General features: G+C 46.4%; 1 protein-coding gene across 1 annotated transcript; it reads left to right on the forward strand.

Annotated features, from left to right (window-relative positions):
* The first annotated feature begins 710 nt into the window (after positions 1 to 710).
* On the forward strand, positions 711 to 20,121 carry RBM38 (RNA binding motif protein 38). The gene is made up of 4 exons (XM_090064998.1): positions 711 to 1,028; positions 1,330 to 1,453; positions 2,130 to 2,184; positions 18,637 to 20,121. The coding sequence occupies exons 1-4, from the start codon at positions 861 to 863 to the stop codon at positions 18,935 to 18,937; spliced, it is 648 nt and encodes a 215-aa protein (XP_089921124.1). The 5' UTR covers positions 711 to 860; the 3' UTR covers positions 18,938 to 20,121.
* The last annotated feature ends 1,567 nt before the right edge of the window (positions 20,122 to 21,688 follow it).

The raw sequence follows: 21,688 nt of genomic DNA on the forward strand, positions 1-21,688 counted from the left end.
CTGTGATGGGAAGTGGGTTTATATCTGTAACAGAAGTTCTGCACGCATAAATTGACTTAAAAAAGGGCAGAACCAGGTCCAACATTAGCTCCTCTGGGCAAACTGGTAGTGAACTGAACACATCTCAACTGCGCCATGGACGGAAACGGCACTGGCCTCGAAATGAGGTCAGCCACCAGAGCAACTTCTAGCACGTTAATTTATATAACCCACAAATGCGCAACTGTCATTCCGGTTTTTAACTACGTAGCTAAATTCACGTGCTAAAAGTCGGTCAGGTCACAGCCGCGGGCGGCCCACCCTGTTCCTATGAAAAACGGCATAACTGAAGATTGATTTCGCCTCGGTCTTTTTAAACGCCTGCACCCAGCCCTACGACTGCCTGCTCGCAGAGGTGTCGAATCGTTCGGTTTTGTAGACTTTAGGGCTGGAAGGGACCTCATAAGAGCTGTCAAGGCTGCGTAGGTGGGGGGCACCCTGCTGCAGGCCCCGGAGCTGGGAGAGCCGAGCAGCGCTTCCTGCTCGCCTCAGGGCCCGGCTGTGAGGCGCGCACAGCCCCGCGAGGCCTAGGACGGGCGAGGCGGGTGCGCACTACGAGTCCCAGAAGGCTCTGCGCGGCGGGGCGGGGCGGAGCGGAGCGAGGCGGGCGGAGACTACGAGTCCCAGAGGGCTCCGCGCGGCGGGGGCGGAGCGGGGAGCGCTACAAATCCCCACCGCCGGGCAGCGCCGCGAGTCGCCGCCGGGTGCATCCGCGCGCAGCCGGGCCTGCTTCCCGGTGCGTCCGTCTGTCCGTGCGTGCCCGCCGCATGGGGCGGGCGCCGGGCTGAGGCGCGGGAGGCGCCCGCTGACCCCCCGCCGCCATGCACACGGGGCAGAAGGACACCACGTTCACCAAGATCTTCGTGGGCGGCCTGCCCTACCACACCACGGACGCGTCGCTGCGAAAGTACTTCGAGGGCTTCGGCGACATCGAGGAGGCCGTGGTCATCACGGACCGCCAGACGGGCAAGTCCCGCGGATACGGCTTCGTGAGTGCCGCTTTCGTCCCCGCCCCCCCCCGCTCCCTGGGGCATCGGGGTTGTGTCCAGGCAAAATGGGGAGACCCAACCCCCCTCCCCCTGCCCAAAGCAGCCTGGAGGATTTCCCCCGCTCCACTTCTGCATCGTCTCTGCTTCTTCAGCTCCAAAGCAGAAACAAAGGGAGACGTTGCTGAGGACTCGGGAACGGACCCTTCTCCCGATGCAAACGCTTTAAAGCCCCCCCCGCCCCGACTTAGTTGAGGATGCTGCGAGTCCGTGACCCCCGCCCTGAGCTTGTGCTTCGTTTCAGGTGACCATGGCAGACCGAGCGGCTGCCGACCGAGCGTGCAAGGATCCCAACCCCATCATCGATGGCAGGAAAGCGAATGTGAACCTAGCGTATTTGGGGGCCAAACCGCGGAGCATTCAAACTGGTGAGGAATTCAGCGGTTGGTTTTTTTTGTTTTGCATTAGACTCGGGTTTAGAAAGGGGGACTGCAGTACTAAACTTCCTAGCAGTTTTTTACATTAAAATAAGCCTCAGTTTTGGGGGGGGGACTGCTTGCTGGCCTACTAGTGCATCGCCTGTACTAGGCTGTAAGCGCGGATCTGTTCTGAAGGTCTGCACCTGCCTGATAGTGCAGCAGACACACAAGCAAAACTGTATAATTCATCTGTTTGCTTCCTGTTTCCTTCCTTGAACCCCCACTACAGTAGCTTCTTGCAAGTGGGATGTACGTAGGTTCTGTTAACACTTGTGCATTTTGCTCTTTGCGTTTGTGTTGTGACTGTTGTGCACTTATGTGCATCTCATCACTTTGCCTTCTGCGTTTTGTGGGTTGATTGTACGCTGTATAGAATGACTTACTGTGTTTTTAGCTCTTGATGACTGCATTTGCGATAAGTTCCCCATTCAGAGCTGTAATCTGCTCCAAAGTCATGTTACGTTAATGGATGTTTTAAGATCACTTTGCCTCTAAAAGGTATTTTGTTAAGCATTGAAAAATTGTTCACACAAGGGAGGGAGGGTGTGCACACCTACATGTGTGTGTTTACATGTTACCATGGACACTTTATTTAATCTTCTGGTTTCCAAATACTCTTTTTCAGGTTTTACTATAGGTGTGCAGCAGTTGCATCCAGCCTTTATTCAGAGACCCTTTGGGTAAGTGGAAGTTTTTGTTTGTCTTAACATAATAACAGCCTGGCTGAAGTTGAATGCATGAATTGACTTCCTCATTTCTTTTTTTTAAAAGTGAGAGAGAACCCCAGGTCATTTTTCAAAAAAAAAAAAAAAAAGCGGGGGGCTGAGCCCGTGTAACTGCCAGAGTGCTTCTCTTTTAATGGAGATTTCAAAAGTTGTTTTGTATTATGTCAGTTTTCATATGACTTGGACAGAACTTCTTATCACGTCAGCAAGTCACGTTCCTTTTAAATCATGAGTAAGTTGCTTTCCAATGTGCTCCCTGCCGCCTTGGCTATTTCAGGAATGTAGGAGATCCGAATAAATGGTACGTAATTTCTCCCATTGTAATTCTTAAGGTATCAAAGTAGGTAAAGACAGTAAAGTACCATGGCCTATTTCTAGAATGAGATCTGCTCCCTCCATCCTTTTTCCCATGTAGTAACACTTGGGTTACAGTTTTGGTCTGAACTTGGGGTCTAGTTTTGGTCTAAAATGCAAATTGCATTGGAAACGAAGTCTGATACTTAATGAAAGTAACATTAGGTCAAAAATTGATTTTGGACAGATGTTATACAGGGCTTGAATAGTCTGCAAAAGTGGGCTTTTGTCTACTGCTTTCAATAGCTTATACCATCCCTACTCAGTTAGAAAAGTCCTCTTTTTATACATCTAATAGGATCTGGCAGCTGCTCGGGGAAAGACAAGTGTGCTTCAAGAGAACAATAGCAACTGTCATACTGCCTTCATTTAACTGTTTAATGATTGATGCAGTGCTTTTTTCATCACTTCAGAAAGTGAATATTGATAGTTTTCCTTTCTGAGAGCATTAAGAAAATGGGTGCATTATCTTAAGCTTTTGAGCACTGCTGGCTTGCAGTTTTAAGTGACATATGAATGGATGTCTGACTTGTTGACAAAAGAAAAAAATATTGAATTCCTCCCCTATTCTTAATTCATCATAACATTATCTCTCTCATAATTCCCCACCCCCCCGTTTTTACCATTCTTTTGATGCCTGCAGTCACAGTGCAGCCCGTTTATGATCGTAAGAAGTGGTGTTGCCATAACAGTGCTCCCATCATATGTTTGGTTGTGTGTGGTGGAAACACATTAGTTTTTATAAATAGTTATAGCTGTGTTGGAAGGACTTGAACATCTGTTATGAAATGAAGAGTCTCGGTTGTGGTACAAAGCTGGAGTGTTCCAGGTAGACAGGCTTTTTTGTGTTTATGGCTTTGCTTACATGGGAAATACAACAGCTTTCTCCGTCTGAGGCAGCCAGTAATCTTTATACTTCTGACACTTGAACGCTGGGGCACGTAATGAAAGATGATCCTAAAAGCTGCTCAAAGCAAGACTGTTTACATGTTAAATGTAAAATAAATAAATAACTCCACTTCTGACTGCAGTGGGCTTTGGCTCAAACCTGTAATCCATGTAATTACACACTTATTCTTATCTGTGACTTCATGTAGCAACTTCGGCTGCATATTTGGGGAAAAATAGTAGTTTTTTTTCACAAGAATTTGTTTTTTTTGTTTTTATCATTTGCTTTTTTTTAGTTTTGCGTATGAAGGAGCATGAGATTAACTGCCTAGATGTTTCTTGTGATCTAGACAGTGTTCTAGTTTTTAGGCATTGGTTTCATCATTTAAGCCAGCCAGGCTACATTTAGTACATATGACAATGAAGACTATAAATTATTTATCAGTTGCCAAGAGACAGGAACCTGGAGACTGAGGAGGCCAAGGGAGGGGATTATATATCTTGTTATTTGCAAGCATCAGTAAACAAGAATTTCACTGCAGTTTGCTCCAGCCATGATTTTAATCATGGGAAATGTGGGTTGGCAGAAAGCTAGAGCAATTTACCTTGGTGCTATGAATTGGACCATACATGAGTTTCTTCTCCCCTTTCCCCTCCTCCCCCACAAGAAGGCATTAGATGCTCATTTTGAGCAACAGTTTGGCTCTTGGTTTGACGCTTTTTTTTTTTTTCCCTCAAAACAATCAGCAAGGTCATTGCCAGCTTGGAGCGCAACCCTGCATTCCTTGCTGACCCCACATCTCTCCTCATGCCATTGTGGAATGAATTCTGGAAGCTCTAGGAGTGCAAGAGCAGGTTGTCATCCACTTCTGCTTGTGGAGTCCCGTGTTTCTTTGCCCTCACCTTTTTTTTGCTTTAGGCACCCCTAACTTACCAAAGGACTGATGACCCATGCTGGGCTGCCTCTGTACCTGGTACCAGGAACAAAATGCCCTTTTCCCACTACATCCCTGTTAAAGTGCTAATGTTGCAACTGTAGGACGCATTGTACAAGGCAACTGCCCCTGTCCGCTGAGTCCGAGATGCCATAATGGAACATGGTGAAGTAATTAATAAATAATTCATGACCTGTCCTATGGCGATGTTAGAAGACGAGGCTACTTTATTAAAAGCACTGGTGCTCAACCTTTTTTGGCTGATAGGCTGGATGGGCAGTGGCTGGTCATTCCACAGGCTGGATCTGGCTGATGATCCCAATCTGGCACACGGGGTGCTTGTGGGCCCAGTCTGGCTTTGTGGAGACTGCAGGATACAGCCTGGCTCCAGCCCAGCCCCGTAGAAGGGGAAGGGGGCTTGATGTGGCCCTGATCCAGTCACAGGAGGGGAGGGAGCATGGGCCAGGCCTGATGTAGTTACTGGGGATGAGGAGGAAGATTGGGGGTGGGAAGTTGTATTTCCTGGCCCCAACCTGTTTAGGAATTTGGCAGTGGGGGATGGTGACGATATTAATTGCCACTGTTCCTCTGCTGTCTAAGTTCTTGATTCCTGGCTTGCTTTGTGGGCTGGATTCTATGGCTCTGCGAGCCAAACTTGGCCTTCAGGCCAGAGGTGGAGCACCTCACTGTTTAAAAAGATTGACTAGTAGGTGAAGCCCAAAATGGAAGCTGAGGCTTGGACTGGAGGCAGTTTTCTCTGATTACTTAAAATGACTAGTAGTAACCCAAACCACAGTGAATATTTTTCTTAAATTGAAACCTCCCCATGAGCTGCAGGGACCTGTGAGCAGCTGGAGTTTTGGTTAGGGCTGGAGGAAGAGAAAGTGAAACTAAAATGAACCTCTGTTTTCTCCGTCCCAGCAGAGTGAAGTATACACACAAAACAAACAGCCAGAAGTAAATTAGAATTGAGAGCTATTTAGTTTCAATGCAATGACTTTGGATTGTAATAGCAATGCACAAAAACAATGTATTGCTGTGTTGGGCCAGGCCTTGAGGAATAACTTGTACGCTTCTGGGCCCAAACTGCTGTGCCTGCTGGCTTAGTTTGTAGCTTTGATCCTATGGCTACTCCTGTGTTTGGGAGCTGTCTGAATTGTGCTCTGCAGACATAGAATTACCCCCATGTAATCAGGATGTGTTATGAGACTCAACAGGTGGGTTGCTTGGACTGTTTCTGCAGTGCCCCTTTCAAATGTCTTGGATGGTATAAAAGCAACTGAAGGTAACCCAGATAGTGAAAAGGAGCCTTTGGTGTAGCCAGCTTTCCAACCTCTCTTATGGTTCCCTCAATGTGGGGCCTGTGGTGCACCAGCCGTGCCCAGATATAAAATTGGTGCAGGTCGCTGGGATTCCCCAGCTACGTTCCGTCTTCCCAGCTATGCTTGCAGCATGTTGCCTGTGGCCAGAACAGAAACTGTGCTATACCAGTACGCTACATGAATACACTGCCCCTCTGTAAAGCTGCTTAAACAGCTTTCTATACAGGGACTCTCCCTGTGACTGCAGCTGTATTTTAGGGCTGCCTCTTGCTGCTGGAACTCGACAAAGGTGGCCTCGGACTACTCTTGCTGCAGGATCTGCCACTGAGTTGATCATGTACCCATTGGAAGTAGGGCTGGTGTCATCAGGCTCTTGGGTCCACTTTGCAGTTGTAAGGGTGTACACTGCTATCAGGCCAGAATAGTAGCGCTGCACACTTGCACAAATGACTGCAGAGTGGAAATTAGAAGAGAGCCAGATACGGGCAGCTCAATCGTGATGGGCCTCCTCACCCCAGCCCTGCATCTGGCCTGGCACAGCTGGCACTTTGCCTTGACATGGCTCATTCTGGCTGTGTTTTGAAGCTCACAATCTGCTGCCACAATTAGGAAGTGAAGAAAGTCCCTTTTGCAGCTGCTGTCCTTAAAACCACTCTATTGGGTTAAAAATAAATAGAAAGAAAACTTTCATCTCTCTGGCTGTCCTTACGTTGCTTGTATAGTGTGCCCGGTCAGCTGGCAGCCTCTGCGCTCTGACTTCCAGTTCTACCTCTTAGCGCAAAACCATCCGGCTGCAAGACCCCAGGCTGCCCTGTCAATCACCCGTGGCTCTCAGGGGGATGGCTCACCCGGCACCTGTTGTTTATTGGTGCCAATAACATGGAAGTTTTTTTTGGGGATTTCCAGAGAAACATTCAAATCCATTTTCCAAATGGCTTCAGCTGCTAATTCCCAAGTATGGTTGCTGTTGCCTAGACCAAACTCCTGCCAGTCAGAAATGCCTCTTTTTCTAGAACGTCTGTAAAATGATACATGCCTGGACCTGGCTGCTTTGCAGGTTTCCCCCCCACCCTCTCCCCACCCAAAGCATGTGTTTTAAAGCAGTAGTGCTCAGACTGGACCCAAAAACATAGTGCTCTCCTTTAGGCTGTTGACCAGCATCTTGTATTTTATACTAGCTGCTTATACTAGTGCAAAGTGAGCATGTAATACTGTGGTTTTGATCTGTGTAGTCCCTCATGGTTGTTTGTAGTCAGTTAAGTCTGTCTGAGCCTAAAGCCCAATCCATTCTTATTTCATGAGCCAAAGGCTGCTTGATTGTACTTTGCAACTCTGTTGACATTAAAAGGGGCACCAATGTGACAGAAAGCCAGTTGGGCCCTATATAAAAATGAATATTCATTTGGTTCTTGTATCTCAAACAGATGCAACACCATTGGCTTCAATGGAATTAGTTTATGTACCCTAGGGCAGTAGCGCTGGATCTTTCCATCTTGTTGTAGACACTCAGGATGGCTGTAAATCCCTACAATGAGAATCACGGCAGTTCTCTAGGCCCTGCAAAAAATGCTCAGAGCAGGTTTACTAACAGCCCAGCCTTGTCCATTCTAGGAATTAAACCAACAGCAGCATTTGTATAGCTGCGCGCTTGCTGGGAAATGGAGCCATGACTTTCTGGCACTGGGTGCAACATCAGTGTTTTAGATCGATTTAAATATAGTCCTACAATATTTGGCTCCGAGTCTGAGGAGGCCCATATAGGGTCAGGTTTCATTTCTGGTGATCGTTTTGCTGCAAGGACATCTGCTTGCTCATGATCTAGATTAAGACGCTGTTTCCTAAAGGCCACTACATGTAGATTTTGGTTTCTACATATTGCATCTGCCTTAATCAATTACCTTAAAGATAGAAAGCTCAGAACCCCATAGTTCATCCTTCGAGTAACTTTATTCTCCATTTTCAATCTTTAAGGGACAGTCAGGGTCCTTTTGTCATCTCTAGAGCCATCTTCACTTGTTTCTGCTTCTCTCTACCATAGTCTGAAGCAGAAATGTGCTCTACCAGCTTTATTCAAATGACTCTACCTGTCCCACTAGGCACAAGGATGCAGCCAAGGGGACATGTAGTAGCTAAAAGCATGATGACAATGAGGGCTTCAGACTTTTGAGGAGCAGGGCAGAGAAGTATTTTTTGCTCAAGACCAAGCAAGACTGCATAGAAGTAGAGCCTAATGAAACTTATAGGAAGGTGGTTTTTCAGAGGGAAAGACCATCCATTTTTCACAATATATAGTTTGGGTGTTTTTTCTGACAACTTTGATGCTTTTTTTTTTCAGTATTTTCTTAGTGTGTGTTTTATTGATGTTTTTAAAAAAAAAAAAAAAAGGTGCTCTAGACTTGCTCTATTTAAACATCTACCAGAAACTTTGGCGTGCAGAAAAATGTTTGTTTTGGTATTTTAATTTTTTTTCTGGTTTGGTTTGGTTTTGTTTGAATGGCAGAAATTTTGCAGGACTTCAAAAACACAATCAATCGCAAAACTAGTTTAACAACTCTTTTTCATCAGGTTTGCCTTGAGATATAAGAAAGATTTTGAAGATGCTTCTTCAGGTTTTAGCCTAGTTGCAGGTGGAGTTGGAACGATTTAGTTAAAGGTGGACTTCCTGGGTATTCTGGAGCTGACCATTTTGGGCCCTTTTCTCCTATGATGTTATTTGCTTCACAGGACTGTTCCAAGGCTTAATAGTTAAGCTGTTTTTAGCTTCTTGGATGCACGTCATCTTCTTTTCCAGAAATATGTCTGTTTTATCTGTGTCGGTGCATTTAGTGTTCCTTCCCTGATGGCAATGGCTATGGGAGGCATCCATATTGCTCTTTGGTTCTTGTTTCATCCAGATACTATCTCTAGCTCTTTTTTTGCTTGAGTGGAGTTTTTCTTCCAGTCTATTTGTCCAGAACCATGTCTTGTTCAGCTAGCCCATTTTATCGATAATTTGCTTGGGTTTTTTTTTTTGGGCATGGGGAAAGTAGAATAAAGCTGGGAGTAGAGCTACCTTATTACAGGGCAACAAAGTGTTGTTTGAGCTGAAGAAAAGGGACTAATGCTCTTTGAGGGACATGTTCTGTTCTTTTAATTGCATGTGGCTTTGGCTTTTTTCTTTTTTTCTTTCATACCCCTGCACTGGCTATATACATCCTGGGGTAAGGGTACAGGATGAAGAAGACTCAATCTCTTTTAGGTGGTTAAAGAAGGTACTTGTATAGTGTAGAAAGTGTGAATGTTGTTAAATCCATAATATAACACTGTAACAGCATAATAAACTTAAAAGGTTCTACTCAAATCTGTCTAGGCTGCAGAAATGGGGACATAGAGGGAAATTGCTGGTTCTCACTTAATTGAACCTGGCTGTCACAGATCCTGTTCCCTCTAGCCATGGTTTTATTAGCCACAGAGTTGGAAAAAAGCCTTGGATCCTATTATCTTTGTGTGTACCCCTCTCGCTTCGCTCTCCCCTTCCTCCTGCCCTAATCCTCTTCTGATCCCAGTCTGATATTTGACGCTGGTACGAGAGAGGTCTTTCCTGGGTTCCCTGATTGTATTGTCACTGTAGTCTCTACAGGGAAGTAGTAAACACAGTTGGTTGTTGTAAGCTTGCCCAGACTGCTCTGAAAATCTGAACTAGAGGAGGAAGAATGGAAGATGGATAGTGAAAGAGAAGAGAAGTATCGAGTGCTTTCACAAGATCTTTGGTTTTAAAGACATGAGTGTAAAGGTTAGCAAGAGCAGGGTTTTTTTTGTTGCAGGCAGGATACTTGGGAAGTATATTAAAGGCACATAACAGATATGCAAAGAGAGAACCCTAGTAGGAGTTATAGAAAACTCTTCCATGTCCTGAGTTGGTTTAGAAAGGAATGGAAATAAAGTTTGATGCTACAGAAGGTACTAAAATATAGTCCTGTATTTCCTGTCTCATTCTAAACTTAGCCTTATTTGGTAAGCTGGAGAGTTGGGCTGGACTGGAGCCAGCAGCGTATTGGTGAAGTGTTAAGGTTCCCATCTGAGAGGTGGTCTGATACCCACAGAATCACCAGTGATGTTAGGAGCAGGCAGTCTCATGTCAAAAGCCTTGAGGAGTTGAACTCTGCCTCCTACCTCTGTCACAGTCTTCCTACGTGGCCTTAGTCAAGGATCATAGGTGCCATCCTGGGAACACGTAAACACGTGCTCTACTAACATGTGCTCTACTAAAGCCACCTGAGTAGTGCCAGAAAAGCAAGTACTTGCCAGATTGCTGTCCTTAATCCCACCTCCTTTCCACCCCCTCCTCCAGTAGGAGTAATAGGTTTTTGAGCCGAGTTTGAGGGAGGCGCTGTCTGTCTGCGTACGTACAGCGCTGAGCACGGCGTGGTCCACCTCCGGGCGGGGGGGGGCCAAATGCTAATGTATAGGGCACCTCGGCTCCCACTGCCAGGGGGCAGGCACAACCAAGGGAGCTTTCCAGATCTCCAGACCAGCCTCAGTCTGCAGGGTGTTGGGACTGGTTTGGTTTTGTTTTTCTAATGACCTTTTGCTCTGCAGCCAGAGTTATGAATAGAGCACAGGTGCCCAACCTAGCTTTTGCCTAGCAAGCTTGGATAACAGTAGCTGCAGAATGCCAAGGCACGTACCTCAGCACAGGCTGGCAACTTGAGCAAGTACCCAGGGTCCCTTGGGGGCTGGTACAGCCAGCACAGAAGCCTGTCGCCATGTCCTCATTGCTGGTGACCAGCACTTAATTAGCCCTGCTGCAGTCGCCTCCTGAGCTGCTGAGGGGTCGGCTCTAGCGAGAATAGAGACCGCATTCCAGCAGCGAAATGCCGGAGCCCTGCCCTCGCTGGTGAACACAAAGGGCCCTGTTCCCTTATTTATTTATTTGTGTAAGAAGTTAGGAGGCTGCTCGGGCGATGGCATTTGTAAGCTGCTTTCTGCCAAGCTCCCTGTGCAGTTGTGTACTGGAGGGATGGGCACGCTGGCATTTCTCTGCAGAGTCCCCTGAGCAAGCTGTCTGCTTCTGCTCTGACCTCATTGCGTGCTGCTCGTTCTCCAAATGCTTCGGCAGTGCTGTTGCCTGTCGCATGGGATGGGGCCTGTTTTTATTTATAGGGATCCCATCAAGGTCAAAAGGGAGTCCCAGGCAATGAGCTGGGACTCACTTTTTCTACAAAGTGCCATGTCATTCTCTGGGGGTTTCAAGGTGGGCATTTTTATTTTGTGGGGGTTTTTTGTTTGTTTTGATGGGGCGCTCAGTTGTGCCAGCCACATCCCAAACCACCCAACAAGCAAAGGCCAAGTTCGTGGCTGGCTGGGGAGTGACAGTCAAGAGCCAAAGAGCTCGTGCCTTCCTTACCGGCCCACTTAGCAGGTCTCCTTACTCCTGTACTCCCAGATCTATGAAGCGCCTAGAGGCTGTCAGTAGCCTGGTAGGAGCCTGCTGCATGGTAGAGACCAGGGAAGAAGTATTTTGGGCATTCCTGCCCCCTCACTGTCAAGGAGAGAGGTTGGGCAAGAGCCCTTGAGACCAGCACTTCTGTTGGGTGCTGTTCCTTAGTTTGAGGGGAAGGCTCCTGGCCATGTTCCCTCCCACATGGATGGCACCTGGAGCGCAGCTTGCTGGCCAGGTTTATGAAACAAACCTGAAAGCCTGGTATTCAAAGTACTCCCATCATTCAGTAGTGAGGTTGTGGTGGCTGGGACTAACTATGGTGTGTGAGGGGAGAGGGAAACGACTCTATGTGCTCTTGGTGAGAATTCAAGTGTCAGCTTTCAAAAATGCGAGGGGTGTATTACCTGGTTGGGCTGTTCTGTATAGATATCATCTTAAGCCTCTCTCAAATGTGCCAGAAAGTTGCACAGTTTGTTCAGTCCACTGTATTTGAGGCCAGAGCCCTGCTTCAAATGTTCAGCTGTGTAACGTGTCTCCAACAGGAACTGAATTGAAAAGAAACTCTGTTTTTGTCCTTTCTGGGTTAGCTTCTACAAAAAAAAAAAAAAAAAAAAAAGCTGTTTTCTGCTGATGGTCTGTAACCACATGTTTTGTTTTTATGTCTTTTTAATTTTGGCTACGGGGGCAGGTGTGGCTCCGTGCCACCTAGTTAGGAACACGCTGGGTTAGCGCCCTGATCCTCATCGCCAGCCATCTCACGCTGCCTTTGGCCAAAGGCTCAAAGCAAAGTACTTCATGAATGTCTCCAGCAGGGACCAGTGGTTCTAACTTTAGGTTTGACCATATTCATTGTGTTCTACAAGTGTTTGTGGTCTCTGCCAGTGATTAATCATAATGCCATGAAGCATCTCATACCTTTGCTGTTCACAGGATGACTTTGATGTGTGATGACATTTGCTGATCACTTGATTGACGTTTTATAATCACATTTTGTATTCTGGATCAAGTTTTCTTCTGGCTTGCAGAACTTTGAGGGACGGGGAGACTTTTGATTGATACGTATGCTCAGAAGACCGATAGCCACATACGGGGAAGGGGAGGGAGGTCTGAATTTGAAAATGGAATTAATTCTGGAGAAAATAAGATTGGCACTGGCTTTTCGTGTGTATAATACAAAAATTTACACTGCCTTAAAATTTCTTCAAGCAATTACCCTTCTAAAAGCATTTTTAAAGAATATACTGTATTGTGGAGACCTATGAATTGTAAACTGAGCCAGTAGATAACTTCATCCCGTTGCACTTTGTTTTGTTATGTTTTCTTTGTGGTTGCTAGTAATCAAAGCTGACATTACCTTGGTTTGTATGTTTTTGTTTTGATCAATAAATGAGTTGCCATCTGGTCACCCAATTAAAAAGTCCAACCTGCATCATACCCTGATTGAAATTTCTGCCTGGATTAAAAAAAACAAACTTCCACTAGTCCTTTTATATAGGAATGAATTCTGGAGTTTGTGTGATTGTTTTAGTTTTGAGTTTGTTTTTTTTTAATGTAGTGTAAAATAAAATGTACTTCTAGGCATCGTGAGCCAGGGCTTATTTTTTGGAAAGCACATTTGCTGTTTATATTTGGTGAACACTTATTATTCTGTGTAGTATTTTGTAGTCGATGATTTAGAAGTGCTAGCCCTTGACTGGACAACAAAGGAAATATTTAAAGCCCAAATCAATTTGTAGGGGTGCATTGATTTAAAGATATTTTTGGCCAGTCCTGAAGACTGATTATTAACCAGCCATGTTGGCAGTACTGATCCGCTAGTCAATATGCAGCCCAGCAGTTTGGAGAGCAACATCCAGCCAGTAAGTTGGGAGGGAAGGGGGGGGGGAAATCAAGCCCCCACAGTGAGGGAGGGAAAGGGGCAGGGAGTGGGGCGCAGGGCAGAGATGCAGGCAGCTTGCTCAGGGCAGGCTGCTCCCTGCCACTGTGCACCCCCAGCAGAGGCATGGGGGGGCATGTACCCCTTGGATGTTTGGGGTGAGGCTGGGCTGCCTGCTGCAGACTCAGGGCCAGGAGCTGCATATTTCTTCCTGTCGGAGGGGCTGGACCAGGGTGGGTGGGGCTGGGATAGGTGGCAGCAGCACTGCAACGGGGGGAACTACGGCAAACTTTGGGGTGGCTGTAGCCCACCCCGTAGCCCCCCTCCCAGTGCTGCCCTTGCCTCGTGCACAAATCTGGGGATGCACGTGCTCCTCACTCCTCCCCCAGAAATGTGTGCAGTGGCAGGAAGCTGCTCCCCACCCCCCACAGCTCCATTCCCTGCCCCAGCCCTATTCCCTCACTGGGAGGGGGGGCCTTGATCTGCCCCTTCCTCTGGACTTGCTGGCAAGTGGACTTGCTGGCTGGATGCTGCTCTCCAAGCTGCCAGGGTGCATTCCTGGCCATGTGTACAGTATGCTGCAGCTGCATGCATGTACATGGTATTTACTGGTGACTTTATCAGCTACACAGGCCAAAAGAAGTTGATTGCCAATTAATGCCAATTTTCCTTTTTATCACTGCTGATCCAATATGGACCGAGATATTGGTGCACCTCTGACAATTTGTGGTGGTGTTGCCAGTAATTCGGGGAAAGCAGAGATGTTTTTTGAGCCTTCTCCAGAGCAGTTATTTTCTAATCCTGCCCAAGTACTGAGCAGCTTATTTCCTATGTGAGTTCTGGGCTCAACACTTCATAGATCGGGGTGTTTCTCTTAGGAAGGCACATGCACACGGCCACATAGTTCAGAAGGCAAAGGGGTTACAGAGAGCACGCAGCAAAATGTGGGTTTTGAATTATTTATTTTCTGCTCCTGCCCATGGGTTCATTCTCTCTGCACTGTATGCACCTGTTTTTTCAGATTTGGCCCCAGATAGAAGCCTAGTATCAGAACCATGGCAAAGAGAAGCTGATATGTGTGTACTGTGAGCATGTTTCTGGCCAAGTGTCGCACAATTTTTCGAAAGCTGCTAACCTGTACCCTTTTCTTGTTGTCTAGAAATGCACTCTCACACGGGAATGTGGACAGTTGGATACTACAAATTGCCTTTCAGCAGTGCAGCTTAGTCTAGAGCTCTGCTTGTGTGGTGTTGGTGAGGGGTGGAGACCCAGGAGACTTTTAACATAAAAAGTGTTGGGGTCAAACTGTGTCTCGGATCCCAGGCCAGCTCATGTGTTAACACTTTGCATGCCCGGGCGAAAACCAACTGTGCACAGAATTTCTGAGGGCATGCAGTTTTGTTTTCTTGCTGTTTTTGTTCTTTAACACTTTTTTTTTTTTTTTCAGTGACTTTTCTATTTTGTTTTATGCTGCAGTCACGATGAATGCATTAGAACAGAAGCTGGGAGAAACTGTAGGGTGGAGCATTAGCTTCCAGTTACCTGTAGCCAGGTGGGAGAGCCACTTCAGTATCAGAGTACTTGTTTTATAGGGGAGATGTAGAGAAGGATGTGTAGATCTAAGAGATGAGCTGATCCTTCCCCTAGAGGGGAGGAGAGCACTTGTTTAATTCCTTGTGCAGCTTGTGACCTAACAAGCAGTTATACATTGTGTGTGTCTCTGCATTAGGTAATGGGACTAGAACTTAATCCCTGGGCTGGATCTAAATTTCTGGACCAGAATCGGCCTTAATGGGTAGGCTCCCAGCTGGTTTGCAGTCTAAACTGGGCTTGTTCCCTGGGTTTGAGTTGGAGTCTCCCAAGCTTGTGAGATTCCAGGAAAGCTGGGACTGAGTTTGCGCTCTTAACATGCCAGCCCAATTAATTTTTAATGTTAGAATTAAAACAACAGGACTTGATCTAGCAAAACTCTACCAGATTTTTTATTAAGCTGCACAAATGAAAGCAACCAGAGACCTGAGGCTCAGTGTATAATGTTATTGCTAGAAGGCATTGTTATAAGGCAGGGGTGTTAATGTAATGTAATGGCCCATCATCTGGCCCCTGGTGCTGTCCCTGAGTGTGGACCCACACTCGGCATATGCTGGACCAACCCCCCACACAGGACCCCACATGTGCACCACACGGTGCCCTCTTCAGCTGGCCCAGAACCCATGCTCCTCCCTCTCTGGCTGGTCCAAGACACGAGCCACGTATGGCAGCAGATCCCGGACCCCCACTGTACATGGCACTTGCCCTGACAGGTCTAGGGCAGGTACCACATGCAGCCCAGGCCCTGGAGCAGGTGCCGCATGCTGCTTGTGTCCAGACTGGTGCCACACGGGTCCTGTGTGCAGCACACTCCCGGACCATCCAGAGCAGGTACCACGTGCGCTGGGTCCAGCATACAGGATGGAAGACAGTACGTGGACCCAGTCTGGCCCATGGGGCAGGCCTTACACTATTCATTTGGCTTGTGGAGTGGGACAAAGCTGGTCATCTGACACGGGGCATCTCTACTATATGATCATTGTTCGATGGAGGTTTGGGGTGCCCTCTAGATTTGTTACATCAGCAGGGATGCTTTCAAGCTATGCCTTCCTGGTAGGTGCCCAGGTATTTTATGCAGCCCCATTTTTGGCTGATGATACCAAAGTGAGGTGGTAGTTAAGGTGGCTGTGGAAGATAGCAGTGCCTGGCTTTTAACCCACCCTGATCTCATGGATGCCTACAGAGGAAGAAATAAAGGGTTGGCTAGATAATTCTGCTTGGATGTGCTTCTCATAGCCTGTGGCATGCTAAATAGGGAGTCAGACGAGGGGGAAAGGATTCTGCCATCAAAACACCGGGGATGAATAAATCACTGAAAAAAATCTTAACTAGCAAGCAGAAAAAGATGGGTACAGTGAGATGGGAGGAGAACTACTCAGAAACCCATGCCGCTTGGTCTACTGTAGGTATCGGGCAGTGTCCTACATAGTCAGGGTCTATAGTGAGGGAAATCTGGTGGGACTCATACAAACCAGTGAATCTTTGGTGCCTGACTTCTTGTTTCTCAAAGCTTAGTAAGACATTCCCGGTTGCCAGACAGAATCATGCCACTGCTTTCTCTGATGGATCTTCTCCAGCTCTAGCTGTGGTCAAGTGACCGATTGGGCATTTCAGAAAGTTTTGCCTGGCCAAGTCCTAGTTTTTTGAAAAAGGTGGTTTAGGCACTTGGACCTCAAGTCTCCACATCAGGAGAAGGCTTTTGAAAGCAGGGCGTCTGCAATCTCAGTTCTGGGTGCCTAGTAAAATGTGTTGAGCCACTGACTTCTCAGCCAGTCTCTGCCACGGTAGATCTCTTGTGCTCCACATTTCTCTCGCATATGAAATAGTGGTCTCCTTGCAAAATCCAGCTGTAGTAGTTGGCAAAAGGAGCTCTTGTATTTTTAAATTCTGGTCTCTTCCATCCTGAGTTGGCCAGGTAATTAGTAGGGGAATTGCTAAACTCCTCTTTGAAATGCAGCCACTGTTATGATGAGACGCATCTGTTCTTCAGCAGTGTGCAGCAGGTTGGGACAAAGTGAAGAATATACTATCCAACTTAAAGGACAAAAAAAAATAATGCTTGGGAGTGTGAATTGATTGAGTAGGCAGCAGGCCTGGCCATACAAGGCTCCTTTACAAGCTTAAACCCTCATTTGTAATAAAAAGCCCTTTGATAATTTATGCAAGTGGAGCCTGGCCTTGCTAGCCTACTGGAGCATTATGTCTGCTTTCTTCCTAGAGGGAGCCTCCATGTTTTCCAAGGGAGATTAGCACTGGGTAACGCTAGGCAGCTCTCATCAGCCCTCTTTTGTCTGGGATGCTGGCTGGATAGATCATTCACTGAAAGTGAAACAAAGGTCGGCAGGACTGAAAATAATGCAAGTCACTGCCCGTCATTGAATAGCTGCTGGGATGGGGGGCTTGTTGACACAGTAACTGCTGAAAAATATTACTCATTGGAAGAAGCCAGAATTAATGTTTTGTGTTTTTCCAACAAACACTCTGTAGCTATTGCCCTCAACAGCCACTATTATGAAAACACTAGTTTAAATATGTAGTAAGTGATAACAAGCTTGAAAGCCCTTTAACTATTCCCAAGAGGTGCCAGGTCATACTTTAATAAAATCATCTTGATTGGGGCATACAGGGGAATGGCCTCCAATTCCTGCTACTGAAAAGCTCCCCAGGGGAGGGATGAGAGCCCATGGGACTTGTCCAGTGACCTGGGAAGGACTGGGGGGAGCAGGGACAGGGAGGAAGGAAGATGGGCCCAGTCAAGTGGCAGCACAAGTATGGAGGATGGGAGAGAAGCAGCTGCAAAGATGCCGTGTATGTGGTTGATAGAGCAGCAGGCAGCCGAGGTATTTTAACAGAGCTGCTTCTGAGAGAAGAGACGGAAAGCAGCTGCTAGAAACTAGCTGGCAGAGCAGGCCTGAGGCAGAGACTTACAGACACCCCTTGTTTTCTAAGCACCAGCACCAAGGCAGTAAGGCCAGGAGAACTCCTGTTTCTCAGGGCTCGCTTGCTATCTGGCAGGATGGATGTGATGAGCTGGTGCGGGGGGGTGGTCTTGCTTTTTAACCCCTTGCGTTAACTAGCACTGTCTCTTGTGCATGGGCTTTCCAGAGGGAGAGCATCTCTGGGAGTGTTTGAGTAATGGGAGGAGGGTGAAGGTTTTGATGAAAGAGGCAAAGGGGAGATGGGGAGGCCAGCAAGTGTGGTAGGTGATGCAGGCCAGGTCAGGACTACAACGGTACATGGATATGGAGGGTAGATAAAATCTGCAGACCGGTTTGGACGGGGGTCATACACCATGACTTACCACCTTGTGGTAGCCTGGAGGGGCGCAGTCTGGGTAATGAGGAGGCAAGAGAGAAGAAGGCTCTTGGCTCAAGCAGGCTGAGTCAGATGACTAAAGGCAGGAGAGAGAAGCCATGTGGCTCCCAGCGGTGGTGCATATGTGGGAGGAGTCCAGGGGACACCGAAACTGAGGTGAGGAAGGAAAACAGGCTGAGGTCAGGCCATGCTGTTGGCATGAGCTTTCAACAACTCGGCATGTTCTGCTGGATGAGCGGTTGGACGGAAATGATGGGTGATGGGGGCAGGTGAGATCTGTTGTGAGGGGATGATGCCCTCGAAAGGGGAAAGAAGAAGAGTTGCTAAAGGAGATGGAGAAATAGCAGCAGAACTAGGAGAACAAAATTTCTGAGCACGTGAACAAGGCAACAGTACAGGACACTGGAGAGGCAGCCCAGTCCACTTACTTTCCCATTTAAATCTGGGGGTGGAAGTGGCCTGAGAGCTGAGGAACGGGAGAGGCAGGATGAGTGTTAGCTTAGTGCCTGTAGGTCAGGCGTCACCTTGTGCTCTGCTACTCTCCATTTTCAGTTTTTGCCTTTTTGTTTTATTCCACACCCCCCATCCCTCTAATTACTCCTAGTGCAAGGGCAGTACTGCCAGGCAGCACTGCCTCCATTACCACGACGCTTGCATCGGGGGAGAGGGGCAGTCCTGACTGACTCTCTCTGTTTGACTCCACAGGCTAACTCCTCACTATATTTATCCTCAAGCAATCATTCAGCCCAGCATGGTCATCCCTACCCCTGTGCAGTCTATCACGTCTCCCTACATAGACTACGCCACTGCGAGCCAAGCCTATACCCAGTACACCACAGCTGCCTATGACCAGTACCCCTACGCCGCCTCTCCTGCTGCTGGGTTTGTGGGATACGGCTACCCAAGTGCAGTCCAACCGCCCCTCACAGCGAGCAATCCAGCAGCACCCACCACTGCTTTTGTTCAGTATCAGCCCCAACAGCTGCAACCTGACCGCATGCAATAAGGGTCCAGCCCAGGCATCTACCACATAGGACAATCTTACCATGGAAGGATACAAAAAGAGCAAAAACAAAAAACCCCAAGAAAAACAAAGGGAAAAACAAATGAAAAGAAACGAAATCCTGTTAGGTGCATATGAATACCGAAGCTATTTATAGTGTTAAGGGGGAACCTGAACCCTTGCAATCTGGCTACACTCATGAAGAAGGACTTCCGGTAAGCTTTTGGACATGGATCATCTTGAAGACCATACTTTAAAGTCTCTGAAACATTAGAAGGAAAACTACAGTTTCTTGCACACTTAGTGGTCTGCTTCCATCGTCTGTCGTCTCCTCATCCCCTCACCTTATCCCCCCCATCCATCAGTTATCCCCACCCCAGCTCCCTTGGCCACCATCAGACCTGCAGTCCTCTTCTTTACTATCGAGGTACGCACGGTACTTGGAGAACAGTGGGGGGAGGGAAAGCGATCTTATTTTTTGGTTGTACAAAAACTTTGTAATACTCAGAGATGCCTTACAGAAAAAAAGAAAAAGAAAACTATTTTTTAATATTTATTGCGATTTTATTCGCATGAGCTGTGAATTACAGACAGAAGAAGAATAGTAAGTATCTGCCTTGTTTAATTCTCATTTTACTAAATTATTGTATGTAGGTAAAAGTTCCTAATTGCTGAATCACTTCAACATGCAAAAGGGAATATTGGCTTTGAGGAAAGCAGAATATTCCTTTAGTCGACGCACTGTAATATTTTCTTATTGTAATTGTTACTCTGTTAAGATTATCTCAAATTTAGGTATATTTTTAAAATGGGGGGAGGGGGAAAGAAACAACCAACCAAGAACACCGAACATGTTGTCTACTTTGATAAATCTTTTGTTATAATGCTGCAATTTATGGAGACATTTACAGTATTTATGTAAATCTAGAGTTTTCAGGCTGTTGTCTGGTAAAACTAAGGAGAATGTCAGGAATGGATTAAAAAAAAAAGAGCTGTTAGATACTGAACAAATGGGTGGATATAATAACACTTTTATACATATGGTACAACAGCCAAATAAAGAAAGGAAAACAGACGACGTAAGTCAAGTGCATTTTTACAAAGAGCAATAAACTAGTTTGACTTTTTTCTTCAATGCTACATTGTATGTTCTAGCCAAATAAATGTGGTATTAAGGACAGAATGAATTGGATACGCTGGTCTTCTAATTGTTATAGCTGTGCTGGGCCAGAGCCTGAGAGCTGCTGAACCACCTGCAGTCCCTTTGGCATTCCTTAGAATTTAAAGAGCAGCTTCCACCAACTTTCACTGCAGCCACATGCCTGTGAAAGGGGCTTGGCTTTCACCTACTTTTTGCATTCCTGTATTTCCTTTCGCACCAACACAGAGTGGATTCAAAGCACTACCATCCTGATTTGGTAGCCTTGCCCTGTGCCCTGGTGCAAAATGGTGATGAGAGCAAATGGCAAGGAATGCTAGATTGGACAAATACAATTCTGGCAGGACTTTCATGGTATCGCAAAGAAACCAAACAAAATTTTCCTTCTGTTTATTATTTTTAACTCTTCTCTTGAAAGCTGAATGCATCCAAAAGTATGATCTGCCAAAATTCTGTCTTGGGCGGGGGCTGGGTTTCCAAGAGGTTCTTCGCTGGGTGGGCTGCGGACATGCCAGAATTGGTGCTGGCCACGTGGCATGGTGGCCTCTAGAGCCCTGGGCCTCCTTTGCGCTGGTCATCTCGTTCCATTTTTATTTTTCCCTTTTGAGTTTCTTTAAATAATTTGGTTTTTAATTTTTGACTCTTGAAAAGAGAGTCCTAAAATGTTTTAAAAGTAAATAAAAATAATCTATTTAAAGATGTTAATTTTCTATTCCATCTCTGTAACGTGGAAGGAATTATTGTTTCTAACTGTGGGTTGTTGAGGGGGTGGAGGGAGGTTCCCTGCCAGTCATTGAAGAACTCAGGCTAAATTAATGCAGGTTAAAGTGATGGTGATAGTGGTGGTGATGTAGCCTAAGTCTTGCATGCAAACAAGATGACCGTCAGACACAAACACTACTAGTTTTGGTCACACTTACGGTTGCAAATAAAATCCCACGGCCAAGAACCACTTTTGTTTTCTTTCTCTCTTTGTAATTGTTGTCTGGGTAAAGTGCTGGACCTGTCAAAGTTGGATCAGTGGAGCACTTTATTGCAGCAGGTCCTATGTCATTGTGACCCTACTTGGGAGAGCATCCTGGCCTGAGAAATCACTAGCTTTAAAATACTATAAGCAGAGTGGATTATTCAGAAATATTTCTCTTCCACAAGCTTTTCAAGCTTTTGGTGGACCATAAAGGCTAAATGCGCTGTGAACTTCAGGCAAAGAAAAATATTCATTTGTAGGACTTGCCAGCATTCCTGCTTCCTTACACAGGCAAAGCTCCCAGTTAACTATATGTTAGTAATGCTGAATGTATTCTGTTTGTCTTCACCTAAGACCTGTTCTCACTTAACTCCAATAAGAAGACCGAGGCCACTAAAGATTAATTTGTAGGTGAAAAATGAGCCCAGACCACATTAAAAATAAAAGAGGGAAAGAGAAGATTTTTCCATTTAGCTGTCTCTAATTTCCTGAAGGGTGGCCAAAACTGACAGGAAGAGACAGCTATAAGGAAAAGCTAACTAGAATGCCTCTATTTTGACAGATATTCAGCCCATTATTATAAAATGAGATTCCTGGATTCAGGTCAACTTTGCTCTGGCTTTTTTCT

The sequence above is a fragment of the Crocodylus siamensis genome, chromosome 10, assembly GCF_052110815.1.
Source record: "Crocodylus siamensis isolate JL-2025a chromosome 10, ASM5211081v1, whole genome shotgun sequence".
NCBI lineage: Eukaryota > Metazoa > Chordata > Crocodylia > Crocodylidae > Crocodylus > Crocodylus siamensis.

Excerpts from the sequence above, each read along its gene's own strand:
- RBM38 (XM_090064998.1), top strand. The coding sequence starts at position 861 with ATGCACACGGGGCAGAAGGACACCACGTTCACCAAGATCTTCGTGGGC. Across the intron at positions 1,029-1,329 it reads AGTCCCGCGGATACGGCTTC|GTGACCATGGCAGACCGAGC; the intron begins GTGAGTGCCGCT and ends GCTTCGTTTCAG. Across the intron at positions 2,185-18,636 it reads TTTATTCAGAGACCCTTTGG|GCTAACTCCTCACTATATTT; the intron begins GTAAGTGGAAGT and ends TTGACTCCACAG.